Source organism: Leptonychotes weddellii, chromosome 6 (assembly GCF_054177405.1).
Source record: "Leptonychotes weddellii isolate Sample4059 chromosome 6, ASM5417740v2, whole genome shotgun sequence".
Lineage (NCBI taxonomy): Eukaryota > Metazoa > Chordata > Mammalia > Carnivora > Phocidae > Leptonychotes > Leptonychotes weddellii.
This window is the reverse complement of record NC_138374.1, coordinates 27,798,323-27,818,357: the sequence shown is the minus strand read 5'-3', so window position 1 is coordinate 27,818,357 and position 20,035 is coordinate 27,798,323. Positions and strand designations below refer to the sequence as shown.

The 20,035-nt window shown below is 44.7% G+C and overlaps 2 protein-coding genes across 4 annotated transcripts; one reads left to right on the top strand and one right to left on the bottom strand.

Annotated features, from left to right (window-relative positions):
• Window positions 1-1,607: 1,607 nt before the first annotated feature.
• On the top strand, window positions 1,608-9,027 carry PGAM1 (phosphoglycerate mutase 1). Its single transcript, XM_081823693.1, has 4 exons — window positions 1,608-1,879; window positions 5,943-6,217; window positions 6,952-7,132; window positions 7,872-9,027. The coding sequence occupies exons 1-4, from the start codon at window positions 1,741-1,743 to the stop codon at window positions 8,039-8,041; spliced, it is 765 nt and encodes a 254-aa protein (XP_081679819.1). The 5' UTR covers window positions 1,608-1,740; the 3' UTR covers window positions 8,042-9,027.
• EXOSC1 (exosome component 1) lies at window positions 8,591-19,969 on the bottom strand. 3 transcript variants are annotated; one of them, XM_081823699.1, is made up of 9 exons: window positions 19,887-19,969; window positions 19,666-19,781; window positions 17,231-17,305; window positions 16,119-16,207; window positions 14,299-14,332; window positions 13,731-13,781; window positions 13,319-13,403; window positions 12,831-12,985; window positions 8,591-12,773 (listed from the first exon to the last, which is right to left on the bottom strand). In XM_081823699.1, the coding sequence occupies exons 1-8, from the start codon at window positions 19,951-19,953 to the stop codon at window positions 12,879-12,881; spliced, it is 624 nt and encodes a 207-aa protein (XP_081679825.1). In that variant the 5' UTR covers window positions 19,954-19,969; the 3' UTR covers window positions 8,591-12,773; window positions 12,831-12,878. The 3 variants fall into 3 exon arrangements, with proteins under 3 accessions (XP_081679825.1, XP_006750952.2, XP_030878074.1); XM_006750889.3 differs by lacking the exon at window positions 8,591-12,773 and having other exon boundaries at window positions 12,816-12,985; XM_031022214.2 differs by lacking the exons at window positions 8,591-12,773; window positions 19,666-19,781 and adding an exon at window positions 19,291-19,619 and having other exon boundaries at window positions 12,816-12,985; window positions 19,887-19,902.
• Between the last annotated feature and the right edge of the window lie 66 nt (window positions 19,970-20,035).

Sequence of the window (20,035 nt, the reverse complement as noted above, 5' to 3'; positions counted from 1 at the left end):
CCATGACTGGGAGTATGGATTAGGGCCAAGGCAGGGGGACAAAAAGTCCAGTCTGAGAAGCCAAGGTTAAGGCTGGAAAAGCTCTCCCTGAGAGGGCCTGGGTATCAGGGTTGGGATGACCAAGCACTAGGAGCAAGCAGGAGAACCTGCAAAGACGGATTCTTTCCGGATCCCCACATGGGCCATGCTGGGAGCTTGAACAGAAGGCCTTCCAAGGCAGTTCTCGCTTTGTAGCTCTGGGATTCTGTGAGCACCGGGTGTAGTTTTAGTGCTGGACCTCACTCTGGTCATCTCTCTCTGGTCACTGAATTCCATCTTCTCCCAGGTGCATTGTGGTTAGAGGGCACCCTAGGCCCTGGGACTGCCTGGGTTTGAGTCTTGGTTTCTCCTCCAGTTCCGAGCTGTGAATTTGGACAGGGATTTGGAAGTCAGCCTCAGCTTGAATCCTGAGTCCTGTAACCTTAGGCAGTTTACTTCATCCCTCATTTTCCTCATCAGTAAATAAGGAAATATAATACCCGCCTCATAGGATCATTATGAGGATATATGAGGATTAAGTGAGTTAATGTTTGTAAAGCACTTATAACACTGTCTGGTACATAGTTTTTTTTTTTTTGAGAACATCTTAAAAACTTTTCTAGAATCTGTAAATACAGCACACAGCACAATTTCATTGTTAGCTGTTTACATGTGGGTCTTATTTGCACTCCACTTGCTGTGAAGGGCAGAAAATACATTCAGCCCATCTTTGGCCCTAGCCCACTGACTCCCGGTTTGGTACTCAATAAAGTGGCTAGTTTGAAATAAACCGGGAGTCAGTGGCAAGGGCAGCAGAGAGCTGTCCAGATAAGCAGATATTAAACTGCTGACTGGGAGTAGGGGAGGAACAGGCAGTGACTCTCCTCTTTCTGGAATGTTTGAAGGGGTCCAGAGTTTGCGTCACTGTTGGAGGACCAGGAGGCACCGACTAGAGGCTGAGAGACACCCGAAGAGGTGGGATAAACAGCCCCGTGTTTCTATAAAGAGCAGGACTTTGGAGCCCGCAGTCAGAGCCAGCTCTCTTACGTGTAAAATAGGAAATGAGTATCCACTAAAAAGAGAGAGCACTGGTAATGGCTATTGACTGAGCACCTTCCAGGTAGATAGGCACCAGCTAAGCATTTATTATGACCATTCACAAATGAGGCTGGGCGAGGTTAAGCGACCTGCCCAAAGTTACAAAGCAATAAAATGGAAGGGTGACGATTCGAGCACAGGTGTGTGAATCAAACTCTGCGTACGGATGTAAAAGTGACCTGGAGCAGCTAAGGGCGGTTCAGATGATAACGGTCACTTTATTAGGACAAATGGCTTATGAATAACAGCAACACTAGGAGAGCGGGGCGGCTCTCGAACGCCACAGCGGGCACGCCTGCCCCGGCGAGACCCGAAAGTCCCGCCGCCTTTCGGCGCTTACGTGCGCTCCGTGACCGCCGCGGCAGACGAGAGGCCTGCGGCCGAGACCGCATGCGCTCTGGCGCCCTCGAGCGCGCCCCTCCCCCCCGGCGGCCGCAGCGCTGGCACGGGGCGCATGCGCGCGCCCGGCGGGAGGAGGGCGGATTCGAGCGAGTGGAAAGATTTGGGCGACCAAGTGCGCGGGAGCCCGGCGGTAGGGTGCGAGCGCGCAGGCGCGGCTGGGGCCAGGCAGCGACTCCGGAATCTCGGCTAGTCTCAGTCTGTGTCGCACCCGGAGCCGTCGCCATGGCTGCATACAAGCTGGTTCTGATCCGGCACGGCGAGAGCACTTGGAACCTGGAGAACCGCTTCAGCGGCTGGTACGACGCCGACCTGAGCCCGGCCGGGCACGAGGAGGCGAAGCGCGGCGGGCAGGCGCTGAGAGGTGCGGAGCGGGCCGGGCCGGGCTGCGGGTGGGGGTTGCGGAGGCCCGGGCGGGCGCCGCTCGGTGAGGGCCATCTGGCTCGCCCCCTTGCCCTCCCAGAGAGGGCTGACTTTGGGCTTCAGCTCTCCAGCAATTTATTTTGCAAATGACAAAATGGGCCCAGATTGGGGGGGAGGTCGCCTTGCTCAAGGTCATCCAATGGAGTGAGGGGCCGCCCCAGGAAGAGGACCGGGGGCGGTCGTCCCGTGACCCACTGCGTTCTCCGCGGCACCACCTTGCGAAATTCTCCCATTTTCTAGTCTGAGCATTTAATAACTCGGGGACGGGTTATTACATTGGATGCCCGGTGTCTTCCAGCAGCCGTAACCAAGCCTTTTCAAGAGGTCGCTGCGGATCCTAGTGAAGCGTCAGGCCACACGCTTGTCGCTGGCTGTGGGGGAGTATCGCGGCGCTGGGGGGGGCCAACGGGCGTCAGAAACCCACGTGCTTATGTAGGCCTTTGCCGTTAAGCAGCATCCCACAAATCCTGTGTCCAAAATGCATCTTCAAATGTAATTGAATGAATGAATGAATGGATTTTAATTGATCCTGTGCACGATTCCATAAAGTAGACAGATTTTTTTTTAATATTTTATTTATTTATTTGACAGAGACACAGGGAGAGAGGGAACACAAGCAGGGGGAGTGGGAGAGAGAGAAGCAGGCTTCCCGCGGAGCAGGGAGCCTGATGTGGGGCTCGATGCCAGGACCCTGGGATCATGACCTGAGCGAAGGCAGACGCTTAACGACTGAGCCACCCAGGCGCCCCAAGTAGACAGATTTTTATTCCCCTCTTTTCTATCCCTCCCTGGCCCTCTCTTATAGTTGGGAAAAGTGAGGATTGCATAGATGACTTGTTCAAGGTCGTATCTTTTTATTCCTAGTCCATCCCGCTTGTTCCATTTCTGGGTTGAGTAACAGGTAGACGCTGGGCAAAGGTGGAAGTGGCAGTGAGATAAACTCGCCTACCCAGGCTTGCCCCGCGGGGGGGGGGGGGTGGCTTTCTGTGGTTTTGGAATGCTTTTTATGAGGAGGCATTCTCAGCTGTCAGCAGCTCCGAGAATCTCTCTGGTCTGAGAAGGTGAATGCGCCCATCTCATCTGATCTCGGAAGCTAAGCAGGGTCGGGCCTGGTTAGTACTTGGATGGGAGAAGGTGCTTCCATTGATGATTAGGGCAGATCCTGCCCTGCTCCCTTCTAACCTCTGGACCTAGAAGCAACCCTTTAAAAGGGTCATTGATGCCTGATGTGGAAGAGGTATTTGGCCTCAGGTTACTCTAGCTTCTTGCCTTCACTCTAGATCCTTTGAAATGAAGCAAAGGTTTGGAAAGTGTGGGAAATGTAATCCTGCTGGCTGTGTGTGTGAATGCTGGTGTGACTTACATTAGGAGAGGCTGGGAAAGGGAAAGTGCTGGTAAAGGAGGCCATTTTCTCTCCTGTCTGGCAGGAAGAACTGTATGGGTCTGTGGTGGTTTGCTGAGGACTAGCCAGGATAAAGATAATTGCAGCTGTATCCTAAAGACTGATCAAATGGTCAAACTTGTAATTTCTCTTTAACAGACCCTACTTCAGTTTTTTTTAAGTTTATTTTTAGTAATCTCTACACCAATGTGGGGCTCAAACTCATGACCCCGGGATTAAGAGTCACATGCTCTTGTGACTAAGCCAACCAGGCACCCCCCATTTCAGTTTTTAAGTAAATGTTGGTAGCATTAGTTAGAAAAATCTCATTTAAAATCTTAATATCTGTTATGGGCATCACAAATGATTATATTAAAAAAGACTAAAAGCAGAAATCTGAATGGTGAAGACCATCATGAGTAGTGTAAGAAACCTAAAATAAATATATTAAATTCTCCAGAGCTTTAAATCATAGTAGGGTTTTTAAACTCTTGAAACGTTTCAGGAGGAAGCTAGTGAGAACTCAGTTTCCCCATGCAGTCTTACCTCGGGGCAGGGGGAAATGAGGTCCACACCACACCATTTACTCCACCTGTGGGAGTGTCCTAGGCTATGCTTTTATTTAATGGGCAAGTTAAAGAAAGAGGCCTTAGAGTTCTGTTAAGTGCCCTGAGGCGAACTGCTTTTCTCCTTAGGGACTTACTTGAATATCCAATGGGATTGCGAGTGGAAAGATTTGGAGTGAAACAGCGGGTAGCTGTGCAGCATGGGAGATGAGGCTTGCAGTATGGATGGTTGCTTCCCCGTGACTCAGCCTTTTACTGGGGAGCCATTCTTCCCTAGAGTTAGGGAGGAGATGGTAATGGAGTCTACTAGGACTTGTCCTGAGGCTCAGTGATGAGATTTGTCATCTTTCCCTTGTGGGTAGTGTAGTGATGGGTTTCCTGGTGATTAATCCTCCCTTTCCCCATCAGCATAGTTCTTACTGGCCTCATTCTCAGTCGAATGACTGGCAGAAGAATTCACTTCACATTGCATTAGTTACTGTTGGCAACCTCCATATGAGGCAATACCCAGGAAAGTTTGTGCTGAATTTCAAAGAGGGCCTTGCAGCCTCATTGAGGAAAATACTACATAAAGAAAGGGCTCTCTCCTTATTAAATCGGGAGGGGGGATAATCTTTCATGAAATACGAATTGTAACCTGTTGGTTGGGGCAACATAACTCTTGATTACCACCGCTTAATAACTACCGTGTATGTGTATGGAGGAGAGGTTCATTTATAAATGAATCCATGCACAGCACTTGCTCTTTTTGCTCTTTCTCCAGGGAGTGGTTTCTCCTAAACTTGGTCTAGCCGTCCACCTAAGTAGGTACAGGCTGGCACTTGACTAGAGCAGAAACTGGATTAAGAGATTGTGATGTGATTTCCACTCCATAGTGAAAATATAATTTCAGGCAACAAACTGAAGTTTTAATCAGCATCCTCTAAGAGCTCTTGCTGTGTCCTGATTGTTGGGGATTTGTTTGTTTGTTTATTTAATTTATTTATAAAAGGTTTTATTCATTCACTTGACAGAGAGAGACACAGCGAGAGAGGGAACACAAGCAGGGGGAGTGGGAGAGGGAGAAGCAGGCTTCCCGCCGAGCAGGGAGCCCAACATGGGGCTCAATCCCAGGACCCTGGGATCACGACCCGACCCGAAGGCAGCCACTTAACAACTGAGCCACCCAGGTGCCCCTGATTGTTGGGGGTTTAAAATCCACTTCCCCTAGACAAGCAGTTAGGACTGAAATATATTAGTAATTATTGGTCAGAAGTGACTATTTTAACTAAAATACAAACATCCAGATCCTTAGGGGTTAGGAAAATATGGCAGGAGCTAGAGATGGTGGTTATGAGTTGGATTTTGGAGTCACACAGCCTGGGTTGTTGTTTTTTTTTTTTAAGATTTTATTTATTTGAGAGAATGAGAGCGAGAGCACATGAGAGGGGGGACGGTCAGAGGGAGAAGCAGACCCCCTGCTGAGCAGGGAGCCCCATGTGGGACTCTAGGATCATGACCTGAGCCGAAGGCAGTTGCTCAGCCAACTGAGCCACCCAGGTGCCCACACAACCTGGATTTTAATCTCTCACGTATAAGGTTCGACCTTGAATGATTTGCTTAACTCCCCTAGCATGGGTTGTAAGGATTGTTATGAAGACCAAACACGTACAAAATAGTCCAGTGCTTGACAGATGGTAAGCCCTCTATAAATATTGGTTATTCTTATTTATTAAGAGATAACAAAATTTTAAGCATCCTTTTCTTGAAAGAATTGAAGCAGAAATAAGTTCTTAAAATGGGCTTAAGCACAGCACTCTGGGGTTTAGGATAAGCCACACAGATGGCATGGATTAGCTACTTGACAATATGTTTAGGTCTTGGGTTAGATGAATTATTGGGGAACCACCGGGAGGTATGTTGTCAGCTATAACAGGAATCAACAAATTTTATCTTCCGTGAAGGCACAATATTGTCTTTCCTGCTAGAGTATACAAACTAGTTAAATTTCTATGTGAGAAAATTCTGGTTCCAGAGTGGACCTGATTAGCTTATCACTTTGAACTTGTGATTCCCAGATGCTGGCTATGAGTTTGACATCTGCTTCACCTCGGTGCAGAAGAGAGCAATTCGGACTCTCTGGACAGTGCTGGATGCCATTGACCAAATGTGGCTGCCAGTAGTGAGGACTTGGCGCCTCAATGAGCGGCACTATGGGGGTCTGACTGGCCTGAATAAAGCAGAAACTGCTGCCAAGCATGGCGAGGCCCAGGTGAAGATCTGGAGGCGTTCCTATGATGTCCCACCACCTCCCATGGAACCCGACCATCCCTTCTACAGCAAGATCAGTAAGGTATGGACTAATGCGGGTTTGGCTCACTCCACCTAGGACCGCGGGTTAGGGTCCTGGGCCTCACTCTTTCTTAGCTTTTTATTAGTGTCTGCCTAGTCCCATTGAGTTTATAATTTATGACAAATTGTTAATTGTTTTAATTCCCCTTCTCCAAGGAATGACCTTCACTTGTTAAAAGAGTTGATAGTTATTTAATTTTTTTTTTTTTTTAGATTTTATTTATTAGAGAGAGAGCACAAGTGGGGAGGAGAGGGAGAAGCAGGCTCCCCACAGAGCAGGGAGCCCGATGCGGGACTCGATCCCAGGACCCGGGGATCATGACCTGAGCCGAAAGCAGATGTTTAACTGACTGAACCACCCAGGCGCCCTAGGGTTGATAGTTATTTGAGAATATATCCTTTTTTCTGTCTTCGCTGACATACTTTATAAAACCCATCCATAGTTGTAGGGCCTTCCTAAGCCAAGTGATTAAGTGAATTGGGAAAAGCTTTGTGCCTACCTTTTTTTTCCCCTTCTTTTCTAAGTTTCTTTTGAATAGTTAATCTTCCCAATTAGTGGGTAATGGTGGTAGGAAGAGCAGCAAGATAATAATTACCCCCTTTGCCAAGCTCTCCGCTCCATTCTGTGCCCGGGTGAGAGACTTTCATCCATCACTTGGACTTAGGGGATGAGGAGTGGGCAGAACAGATGCAACTACTACTAATTGGTGAGTTTGGGTTTTTTTTGTTGTTTAGGATCGAAGGTATGCAGATCTCACTGAAGATCAGCTACCCTCCTGTGAAAGTCTGAAGGACACAATTGCCAGAGCTCTGCCCTTTTGGAATGAAGAAATAGTTCCCCAGATCAAGGAGGGGAAACGAGTACTGATTGCAGCCCATGGCAACAGCCTTCGGGGCATTGTCAAGCATCTGGAGAGTATGTATATTTTTCAGGGGAACCCTCAAGGAGGGATACAGCAAAATTGCCACTAATCAGGGACTTATTTCATGCAAAGGGGACCTTCAGGAAAAGGCCAGACATATGGAGCGCCTTGGAGATAATCTAGATTGACTCCTAGTCACCCTCTACCCTTGTTGCCTCCAAGCATCGTAGATAGACTCGTTGGGTGCTTATTATATATGCAGAGCTTCCGGTCCCCCTTCAGGCCTGATGCAGAAGCTGCATCTGTTACCCACGTGATTCACATACACATTATAGTTTGAGATGCTCACCTTTAGACTAGGACTGCCACTTGAAACTACTGATAAAATCCTCCTTCATCACAACCTGGTACAACTTCACACGTGAACCTCAATTTGCATCCTGAATTGTTTCACCTGAAGGCCTTGAGGCACAGATGTGCTGATTTTTGGCAGGCTGGATGGACTACATAGGACATTTGAGGTGTGTATGGTCCTGCTTTGCTGTGGGTTTCCAAACCCTACTTTGGGAGAGAGATCTGTGGTACACACCTTTTCATACTTTTTTCTTGCTTTTCAGTGGCTGAGAAGTATTGGGGGCATTCTTTGGGTGACTGATCTGTAATACAGATCATTACTGTTATTACAAATATCGGAAAGGGTGTCTTGTTTTAATTCCTACTGAAGTCCTTTGTCACCTGCAGGGGTGATGTGGATTTGTGTCTTGGTTGGCTAATCATGGTGTGTATTTTCAGGTCTTTCCGAAGAGGCTATCATGGAGCTGAACCTGCCAACAGGTATTCCCATGGTCTATGAATTGGACAAGAACTTGAAGCCCATCAAGCCCATGCAGTTCCTGGGGGATGAAGAGACCGTGCGTAAAGCCATGGAAGCTGTGGCTGCCCAGGGCAAGGCCAAAAAGTGAAGGCAAGCAGGCAGACTACTTTCCCAAGGATCCCTCCCTGCCCATCCCACTCCTCTGCACTTCTTCCCTGCACATGTCACACTGACCACATCTGTAGGCATCTTAAGTTTTAGCTGCAGATGGGGACCAGTGGCTCCTAATTTCATTTAGCCATTTTGTTTCTTGCACCCATTCCCTTCATATATTCTAGTCAGAATGGCACTTCTGGGGCATGGGTTCTCAGTCTAAGCTGAGAGAAGACTCTTACCCAAGAGTAGGGAATTAGTAACACTGGGGTTTTTGCTACTGCTTTATTACTAAGGACCTGCTTGATTTGGGGATAGGGAGGAACCATGCTGGGTGTGACCAATGAGAAGCAAGAGAGCCTATGTGTGTTCCCAGGAGCAAGTCCTTTACTATTCTGTAGTCAGGTGGGGGGCGGAGGGGCTCTAGTCATTCCAGTGGAAGATGAATGTAACCTGCATGGTGATTAAAAATAATCATTTCCCCTCTGACCCCAGAAGAGCTGGCTCCAGAAGATTGGGATCACTCTGAATGCTTTACATGTTATATTTACTTTCTCAAGGAAATAAAAAAAGTGTATATATATATATATATATATATATATACATATATATATATATGTATATGTATATATATAAAATACAAAACAAAAAAACCCTTCTGGGGTTTCTAGTGGCGGTTGAAATATTCCCACATGTGATCATCCAAAAATAAGCCATTCCTCACACCAATGTGGGATAAATTCCTTGACTTCTAAGGCCTAGGATTTTATCCTGCTGTGTGTTTTAGAACCCCTCCCCTGCCTTAATATTTTATGGCAGTGAGATGCCTCTCAATCATGTCCAAGTGTGTCTTTACTATATCTGTTTCTGATCATGTTCCAGTTGCTTGGCCCTGCCACGGGCCCGGTACTCATTTTGAGCGTAAATCTCTGTACTAAATCTTTTTTCCAGATCAGTATAATAAAGGAGTGATGTGCAATATCTCTGTGTGATGTAGTGATACCTCTTATGTGAGGTCAGCTTGAACATTAAACTTGAAATGTCCCTCATTACCCAAGTCCTTGTATGACAGAGTAAAAGCTTTAGGACAGCCAGTCACTTTACACAGCCTGGTCCAAATATGGTGTATCTTACTAGGTTTTCCATCTTAGGTTGGGGAGCTGATGTGTGGGGTGGGCAGGTCGTCTTGGCTGAGCTCTCCATTCCTATTGCCTCTACAGCTCTTGCTCAGTGATGCTGGTTACTGAATACCACTTGAGTGGAAAGTCAAATTCTAAAATTCCATTATGCCTTTTGAGTAAGGTAAAGACTTGTTTACCTTAAAAAGCTACTCTTTTTCTATTAGAAATCTGTAAACTTGATTCACACTTTTCATCCTCAGAAAGTACACAGAACCTTATAAAATGATGCAGGAGAAAAGGAGTATGATTATATGTGTAATTAGGAAGGGACATGGCTCACATTTACCTTCTCTCTAAGGCCTCTGAAAAGATCATGGGATCATGAGAAAGCCTACAAGGCAAGAGAAAGCTCTTACTGCCTTTCTTTCTTTTTTTTAAAGATTCTACCCATTTATTTGACAGAGAGAGATACCGAGAGCAGGAACACAAGCAGGGGGAGAGGGAGAAGCAGGCTTCCTGCCGAGCAGGGAGTCCGATGTGAGGCTTGATCCCAGGACCCTGGGATCATGACCTGAGCTGAAGGCATACGCTTAACGACTGAGCCACTCAGGCACCCCATGCCTTTCTTCTAGTAGGAGGAAGTAACGCCCTCCGTCTGGGAAGCTCTCATGAAGCTCCTCTGTGCCGACCATTGGGTGAGGCACGTTATATACAGTCTCTAATCTTCACCACCTCTGAAAGGGCTGCTATCCCCAGTTTACAGAAGAAACAGGCTGAAAGAGATGCAGAAACTGGCCAAATATATGCTACCAAGTACTGGAACCCAGAGGAAAAATATTCAACTAAAAGTCCTTATGCTAAATTTAAATACTTCTAATCATCTTGCTTCTCTAGTTTTTCACTTGATCTATACAGAAACCCCAAGATGAGCTTTAGTAATTTTAAGTCCCCAACAGTCTGGTGGAATGTTAAATTTACTTAGCCTATACTGAATCGTAGACCAAAAAAAGTTGATAATTTTCTTTGACCAAGGCTCTTCACCCAACTCAGATTGGATCAGCTTACTCTTTCTTATGTCTTGACATCACCTAAGTTTTTGGCCGTCTTCACTAATTGACTAAAACTCTTAGGGGCAGAAAGCCTGCATTATTTACCAACACCACTAGGAGGCTAACAACTATCCTTCCAAGACCATGCTTAGCTAGCTAAACATAATCACCTGGGGGGGGGGGGGACCCTTTGTAGGCAGTTACGAAGTTCACCTCACCCAGGCTGAGAATCACTATTCCAAGGCACAGAAACAATATTCTCCTTGTCTCTAGATCCAGTTGTAGATGAGCAGATATCATCACTAAACATCACTGTTTGGGCAGAGCCACTGAGTCAGCTATGAGAACACTCAAAAAAACTTTTAGTGTGCTTTGCTATGTTTAGTCACAATACCAGGTACCGAAGATTCAAAGACAGAATCTTACCCTAAAAGCTCAGGCTAGTAGGGGAGACAGGCACATAAACTCAACTTGTAATACAATATTGGACAGTTAATGGAAAAATCCAACCTGCTCTTCAGCAGATCAGAGAGGGCTATTATCCAGCTGTTTCAAATGTTCTTTATGACACTTTATTAGAACGTTTGTTTATGTATCACCTGTCTTTCCGCATTAGAATGTAAGCTCTACAAGGAAAGGATTCTATCATGTTCACTGCTTTAACTCCTAGTTCCTTGAACAGTGGTCAGGACAGTAGTTGCTCAATATATATTTGTTGAATGAATGATGTCCCAACAAGCAATTAATGAACCACTGTCAATTTGGAGAGCCTCTAATTTCATGCCCAAGGTTCTGGTCAATACTTAGAAAAAGGAGGGCACCATGGTACAGAAGAATTTGGGCTTTACAGTACGACAGACGTAGGTTTGAATAACGCTCTAATGGTCTGCCACTTGATGTCTATGTGACGTAGGGCAAGTTAACTAATTTTTCTAAGCCTTAGTTTACTTCTCTGTAAAATGTAGAAATGATTAGTACATTCCAGGGCTACTGGGAAGGTCAGAGAGAAAATAAGTGGCTAATGCTGTAGAATCAAATTGGTAGCATCTTCCTGCAAGGCAACATGGGAAAATCTAACCAAAATTTAAAAAGTACACATTCTTTGACCCAGCATTCCACTTCTAGGAATCTGTTTTGCCATAAAACCTAGGCATGCACAAGGATATACAGTATAGGGATTTTCTCAGTAGCATTGCCTGTAAAAGAAAAATCTGTAAAGTTTAAAATGTCTATCAGTAAGGGGACTGCTTAAACTACATCAAAGTGTCTAACATAAGGCTTGGAATTTGACAGATACTTGATAGAAGGCAATCAGGTCTATAATAACAAAATACAATACCGGCATGTACTGGAACTTTGGCATTTCTTCCTCACAATAACCCTATGAGATCATACTATTCCAGAGGAGGAAACAGACTTTAAAAGAAACAAAAATAACTTGCACTATCATCAATGTTCAACATCCTGATTATTTTAGTATACTGTAATTTGTACAATATCACCATTGGGGGAAAATGGGCAAAGTGTACAAGGAATCTCTATTATTTTTTAAAACTGCATGTGGAGCTACAATGATCTCAATTCTATTTTCTATTAAAAAAAACAGAACAACCTAACCTATTCAAGGCTAGCAGCTAGAGGATATAAACCCAGGCGGAATGACTCGAGTTCACCTGTAACCACTGTCACTACACATAAAAGATATAGAATCCTTGAAGAACATCTCAACAACTGACCTCTCCGCTAATTCTTTCCTTCCATTCCCTCGGCAGCTTCTTCATGCTTAACACCTCATCCCTTCCTCATCCCCAAACTTGCATGTTCATTCCTGCTTCTGCACTTTGCTCAGGCTTCTCTGTCTGCCTTGAATATCTTCATTCCACTTAGCTAAGTTCAATTCCTTTTACTTCACATCACAGATCCTTCCCTGGTCAACTTACGTGACAGTGCTCTGTCCCTCTTTTCAGATTTAGCAAACATTTCCTGGGGTACCACTAAATCAGTAATACTATGTTCACCTAATTAGTTTCAGAACTACTCACATGTACCCTGAATCCCCATATGTTCTGTAATTTTCACTAAACTGTAATCTCTCTAAATGAGATGTATATAAAGTGCTTGATCCAGTGCCTGGCACATAGTAAGTACTCAATAAGTGGAAGTGCTTAAAATAGAACATAAAAAAGACAAAAAAGGTTGGAGATTAGGCTTTTCCAGAGGAAGTAAGCACTTGACACACGTCAGTTAATGAGTGTCAGCAACCAGGCAAACCCCTGCTCTAAATGTCATGATGCTTTTTGGATTCCCTTCCCTACTCAAGACAACAGAAACCATAAAATCCTTTTAGTAAAAATGTTTTCTTTGTCACAGCCAAAAATATGTATTTGCAAGACTGTCAGAAGGAACAGGCTACTTCCAACGTTATACAGTTTGTTTGCTGGCTCCTCCAAAAGAGAAATTGATCACTTAAGAGAATGAAATCCACTGAAAGGTTCATAAGAAAAATATTCCACCTGCAGCAGAAGTTGCTAGCAGGTTTTTCTAAAGGTGGTTGTTGGCCAACCCCAGGTGTCTGAATAAAAACAATGGCATCTTGATGTTGGGTTCATACATGTACTCTCAGAAATGGCTTACCCCTCTCCATGGGGTAAAATGTGGCTTCTTAAGTCTGCAAGAATTCAGGTTGTACTCGGGCCACTTTCCGGAATTCTTTAGTGTGGGTCTTAGGGCACTGCATCTCACACCAGCTAATGGGAACCATCTGGACACCTGGAAGGGAAGAGGTGATGTTGGAACTGGGACCCCAAATATTTACCTAAGACTCTTCCCTTTCAAGGCTGGTTTTGAACTGAAGTATCACCAGACAATCTAGTGAACCTCACCTCATACAGAAAAAGCCTTGTTTATTCCAGTGACTTATACAGTGAGTCTCCCATTACAATTATATAAGGAGAATCATTCTAATCTCAGTAGTAAGTACTAACACTCATATTGCTGCCTAGAAAATTAAAAAAACAAGGGTAAGGAGAAAAAAACAGTGGATTAATCCCAAACCACAGCTCCCAGGGAAAAATAAGCACATGGACGCATGGACCTACTCACCTGATTCACTGTGGGCGACCACCACCCCGAGTTCGTTCTCAGCAGTGGTCAGGAGGTAGTTGGACTGTGCATCACCCAGGGAGATCTAGTCACACAACACTGGTAAAGGAAAATGATGGGTGATAAATCTTCCCTCCCATAGCCACTTGAGTTGTCTTCTACTTATATTTCTTTTTTTTTTTTAAGATTTTATTTATTTGACAGAGTGAGAGAGCACAAGCAGGGGGAGCAGTAGAAGAAGAGGGAGAAGCAGGCTCCCCGCCAAGCAGGAAGCCCGATGTGGGGCTCGATCCCAGGACTCTGGGATCATGACCTGAGCTGAAGGCAGATGCTTAACCATCTGGGCCACCCAGGCGCCCCTCTATTTCTTATTTTGACAAAGGACCACAAGACTGCTGGGAATAAAGGATACCACTTTGGCCAAGACAATGTCACCTGGGCGGAAACTTTTATAAATCTCAACCTATAAAAAAAAGAACAGGATTGTTAAGTGAAAGCTCTAAATCAGATCTACATGAAACTATTACCCCTCTGGTAGAACCAATCTACTTTTTAACCCATAGGGTGGAAGTCATCATTAGTCAAGCCAATCAAAAACTTTTATTGCTTTTACAGCATGATCATATAAGCGAAAGATTTTTAATTCAGTAACCTGATCAGGAATCTGACTTGGACAAAAGTTACTACAGTTGGCTCTGAAAGGATCCAGAGTAAATCTGAGGGATCAGCAAAAAATAAACATCTGGTTTCAAAGGCAAGGAGTAAACTAATCCCCTTCTGGTCAACAGAGCAAACAAAAATCCTAGGGAGAAGAAAAGGACAGTGAGGAGAATTCCACACTTTCCAGTAGGAAACACCTTAAAATTCCTTGGATCTTTGGATCTACATTCCCACAGATGTTTGAAATTCACTGGAATAATTTAAAAGGATTGAGATTCCTAAAGTCATAAGGAAAAAAGGAAAAAGGACCAACCAACAACCTTGTCTTTTTCAGTAGCTCGGACATCTTCCTTGCTATAAAAAAGAATTAACAGAAAGATTAATTATCGGTGGGAAAGAATTATTCTGCAGAATCATAGTAGACAAAGATCTACAAGAGTAGAGAGAACAAGTCATAATTGGGACCCAAATGCCATGCACAGAAGTGGGGTAGAGAAGCATTCCAAGTCCTCATCCGGAGGACAAAACCACATTCCCATTCTTGGGTCACACAGAGCAGCAGTATCAATACCTCTGACTAGTGAAAAGCAGATCAGATTTGGCAGGAAAAAATAAGGAACTTTGCTGCCTTAGGAGAGCTTGAACAGAAGCACTATAGAACCACATGGAACCCTGAGGGTGGAAAGTGCCTCAGAAGTTAAATTATCTTGCTCACAAGAATTGTTTGTCCCGGGGCGCCTGGGTGGCTCAGCTGGTTAAGCGACTGCCTTCAGCTCAGGTCATGATCCTGGAGTCCCGGGATCGAGTCCCGCATCGGGCTCCCTGCTCGGCAGGGAGTCTGCTTCTCCCTCTGCCCCTCCCCCCTCTCATGTGCTCTCTCTCATTCTCTCTCTCTGAAATAAATAAATAAAATATTTAAAAAAAAAAAAAAGAATTGTCCCTTCTCAAAGAACCTACAGAAAAAAAAAAATCTACATTTCACCCACTAACCATTTTAAAAAATATTTTATTTTTTTAAGATTTACTTATTTAGGGCACCTGGGTGGCTCAGTCGTTAAGCGTCTGCCTTCAGCTCAGGTCATGATCCCAGGGTCCTGGGATTGAGTCCTGCATCGGGCTCCCTGCTCCTCAGGAAGCCTGCTTCTCCCTCTCCCACTCCCCCTGCTTGTGTTCCTGCTCTTGCTGTCTGTCAAATAAATAAATAAAATCTTAAAAAAAAAGAGATTTATTTATTTACCTATCTTACAGAGACAGAGGGAAAGAAGAGACCACACACACGCATGTGAGTTGGGGGAGTACGCCCTCCATTTTACAGAGGGAGAGAATCTCAAGCAGACTCTCCGCTGAGCACAGAGCCCAACACAGGCTCAATCTCATGATCCATGAGATCATGGCCTGAGTTGAAATGGCAAATCGGTTGCTCAACCAACTGAGCCTCCTAGGTGCCCCTAAGATTTTATTTTTAAGTAATCTCTATACCCAACGTGGGGCTTGAACTCACAACCCCAAGATCAAGACTGGTGCATGCTTTGCTGACTGAGCCGGGCAGGTGCCCCTCACCCACTAACCTTTTTAATGTCTTAAAATCCTTGGGTTTAAACTATATTAAAGAAAGGAAGATGCTTCCTAAAATGTCTTCTACTTTGTTTCATATGAATCATCCTGCATCACTAGCTGGATCATCCTGCATCACTAGTCTCCAGCTTAGCTCAATTCTTTTCATTTTATTTTATTTTAAAAGATTTTATTTATTTGAGAGAGAGAATGAGATAGAGCATGAGAGGGGGGAGGGTCAGAAGGAGAAGCAGACTGCCTGCTAAGCAGGGAGCCCGATGCGGGACTCGATCCCGGGACTCCAGGATCATGACCTGAGCCGAAGGCAGTCGCTTAACCAACTGAGTCACCCAGGTGCCCCTTTTTCATTTTATTTTAAAGCCCAATCTTGTCAATATTTTCCTTTTGTCCTAGCTCATACATTTTAACATTTCCTTTGGACACTACCTGGACAGAATCAAAACACAAAGAGAGCCAGAGAGGCAGGTATAGGAACTGTAATTGTTCCTAAAAATTCCAGTCCCCTGTTCTATCCTAATCTCATTCCAGGTGCTGAGGCAAAGGCAAAGACACGAACACTTCTTACCGGATAGTTCCTCGAAAAGAGTTCTTAAGTGGTGTGGACCCTACATATAGGATGTGCACTTTGGCAAAGCGCGAATTGATGCTAGAGACCTGGGGAGCAGAGAAAAGATCAGCATTAGAGTAGTAGCAGTTGTCAGCTCAAGGAGGAAGCAAGAAAGTAGGGATTACCAGGATTTTAGTCCAAGGAACCCTACTAATTATAGAATTTAAGGCAAGTTAACTCCTATTTAACTCTGCATAAATGATATATATAAAGTGGAATGAGAGCCACTCTGGCCACCTAATAAAGTTACTGTGGGCATCCAATGAAATAACATGGAATAGATCTTGAGAAATACAGAAGCCTAACATAAATAGACACAGGGCATCACAGCAAATCTGGACCTTTAACAGATCTTGCTAAGAGGCCTGTAGAGTGGACAGAATTTAAATGTACATCTCAGCTACTGCGTAATATTTGGATCACTGCCTCTTCAGTTATTTTGAGAATAACACACAGATTTTTTGCTGGAACAACTTATAAAGAGAGCAACTAAGAGCTACAAGTTAATTTAACCTGGCAGAGGTGGGGATGGGCAGGGAGTAAGGATGTATTACATTTATTGATCAGTACAGCCTTAATTTGTACTTCCCCTGAAACACCCTAAAAGATGAAATTTAACAGGAATGCTATAATATAAGGTCTTTTGCTTCTCTGCAGAATAAGATCTCAGCTTCCAGGTGTTAAAAAATAGACCTCCTTATTACCCTTTGACACCCCTGTTTCCCCAACTGCATACTCAGAGACTCAGCTCAGTGAAATAACTATGCGTGCCTGAACCTGGCTGCCCTGATCACTATCCCAGAACTTTCTAGGCCAGCACAGTCCAGTAACACTGTGATGACAGAAATGTTCTGTGCTGGCCAACAGGGCAGCTCCTAACTGTATGTGAGCGCTTGAAATGTAGCTAGTGGGACTGAGGAAATGAACTCTGAATTTGTTTAATTTTAATTCATTTCAATTAAGTGGCCACATATGGCAAGTGGCTGCCATATTAGACAGTGCAGTTCCACAATGATCATGATTTCACCACTGAACAAGTGTCCTAAGCAGGGAGGTTAAGACCAACTTACCTTACAGGTTACAATAGCCCCCACATCTGGTAGTAACTGGGACTCTGTTTCTCTCATGACAGAAATGACAGGAAGCTATAGAGAAAACAATAAAATGTGAGATCCTGACTAAGCCTTGCATAAAGGTAATCTGTGGCTTAAGAGTAATGTAGGAATGCTTTGGTCCACGGCTGAGATCCCAAGGATGGGTGGACTATAGACTCATATGTGCCCAGAGTAGACAGCCTTAGAAATTTTAGGCAATAGGAAGGTCAAGGGGCCATTCTTCAAGGGAAGAATGCTACTAGAAAACATAATCTAATCATTTCAGATCAGTTCTAACAAGATTTTTGGTGATTTTCTTGGCTTTCTTGGTATATAACCATTGTCTATCATAGATAACTTGACTCCTCCAAAGTTACACTACTTCCCTCTGTTTCTCACTTTACTGTACTGACTAGAATTTCCAAATAAATGTTATATAATAATGGCCATACTTGATTTCTTCTATTTTAAGGGAATACTTGTAGTTTTCTCTTTGAGCATGGTATTGGCTGCTGGTGTAAGACAGATATATTTTTTTAAAGATTTATTTTAGAGATACAGCGCGTGCATGCGCAAATGGGGAGAGGGGCAGAGGGAGAGAGAATCCCAAGCAGACTCCCCACTGAGCGGGGGTGGGGGAGCACTGACACGGGGCTTGATCCCAGGACCCTGAGATCATGACTCGAGCTGAAATCCAGAGTCGGATGCTCAACTGACTAAGCCACCCAGGCACCCCAAGACAGATATTTTGAGCCTCATCTTTTATTTACCTCTCCCTCACTTACTATGCTTCAGTTCCCCGGCCTTCTTTCAGTTTCACTAATTCATTAAACATCTTCCCATCTCAGAATTTGTGTTCAACCTGTTCTTTCTGTCAGGACTGTACTCTCCCCACCTACCCAATTTTTATTTATCCTTTAGATTAAGGTTAAATGTCACTTCTCCCGACTATGGTGGGTTTGTCTTTTACACGTTCTCATGGTAACCTGTAATATTCTTTCAAAATAGTCATCACATTTGTAGCCATACACTAATTTGAGCATTTACTTGTTTACAATTTATGTCTGTGTCCCTTGATAACAGAAACCATGTGAATTTGGCTCATTACCATATCTCTAGAGGTCAGCATTGCGCCTGGCACATGAAAATGCTCAATAAGTATTTCTATGAGGGGCGCCTGGGTGGCTCAGCTGGTTAAGTGTCCGCCTTCGGCTCAGGTCGTGATCCCAGGGTCCTGGGATCGAGCCCCGCATTGGGCTCCCTGCTCAGCGGGAAGCCTTCTTCTCCCTCTTGCACTCCCCCTGCTTGTGTTCCCTCTCTCGCTGTGTCTCTCTCTGTCAAATAAATAAATAAAATCTTAAAAAAAAAATTAAAAAAATATTTCTGTGAAATGAATAAACTTTGATATGTTAAAAGACATTCCCAAAATTACTGAATAAAAAGTCTCTCATTTTACATATGAGGAAAAACCTAAAACAAGAGAGAGCAAGTTTCTAACCTAAAGCAGAAACAAGGTCTAGTTAGCCAGTACCTAAATGTCCTAATTCTGAATCCTCTTTCTACTATGCTCCCTGTCTTTAAGCTGCTCCTTCCAATACTGTTTATCTGATCCTGGGCTAATCCTGGATCAGCCTCTGGAACTAGAGAGAACAGTGTTAGGCATTCAACAAACATTTACTGAGCATAGGCCCTTGTGCTTGGCACTAAAGGTATGGTGGGAAGGTTTGCTTCACATGGAACTTAAGAGTCTGGTAAGGGAAGAGTCTATGGGAAACATGTAACTGAATGTTTAATTATATGCAAAGATGAGCGCACGGAAGCAAAGAAATTTAGTTCTTTGTGAGAGTTTAACAAAACAAACAAAAAATAAAAGCTCACAAAACTCCTTTCCTTGACTAGTGGGTCTAGCATGGCTTCTCTCATAAAGTGATACTAGAGAGGCTATCTGAAAGATAGGAATTAAACAGGCTAAGGAGATGAGTGTGTTACAAATAGATGCCGTGTGTACAAAGGCTCTGTGGCAGGAGAGAGCTTACCCCACTAGCGACAGTGAAAGAAGCCTGTGTGACTAGACTGCAGAGTGAGGTGGGAATGGCGGAACAAGATGTAACCGGAGAGGTGGGCGACATTCGGACAAGATTCAGCTCACTGCAGGGCTCAGTCCGCCTCCGCTCGTCCCCTAACTTCCTTCCCCGAGTGTCAGCAATATAATCAAGCGAGAGCAACACATCTGGTCTGTGGTGGCTAAGTGCCCAGCAGTGGAGACCTCAGCTGGAAGAAACTCGGAGACCAGCTGTTCTACTGCTGAGGCACTAAAGACGCGTCCGTAGTGCCCCTGCCTAATGACCGCGAAATCAAAAGCAGCCTAAAAGAAAGGAAAAGAAGGAGGAAATGGGAAGCTGCCCCTTTACCGCGCCGTTCTCGCTGCTCTTCGTCAGGCAGCCAGCAAGCGACGAAAAGATGTAGCCGTGTCGGGTGTAAGTGCCGCTGCCCGGGCTGCCCTCCTCCAAGTTACACAGACGTTCGCCTGAAGCAAAACGCTGCATCAGTCACGGGTCCCCATAAGGTGTTGGCCATCCAACCTTCCTGCCTCTGTCCCACCCAGAATTCGCTATGGGCCCCGCACACTTACCCGGAATGCAGTACCTCACGGGTGGCGCCATGACTGCCACTGGAGGGAAACGAAGTCGACTTCTCATTGGCCGAAGTTCAGGAGCAGTTCCACAGTAAGAAACGCGCCAATTGGTATAATTTATCACGTGATCTTCGGGAGCTCCTCCT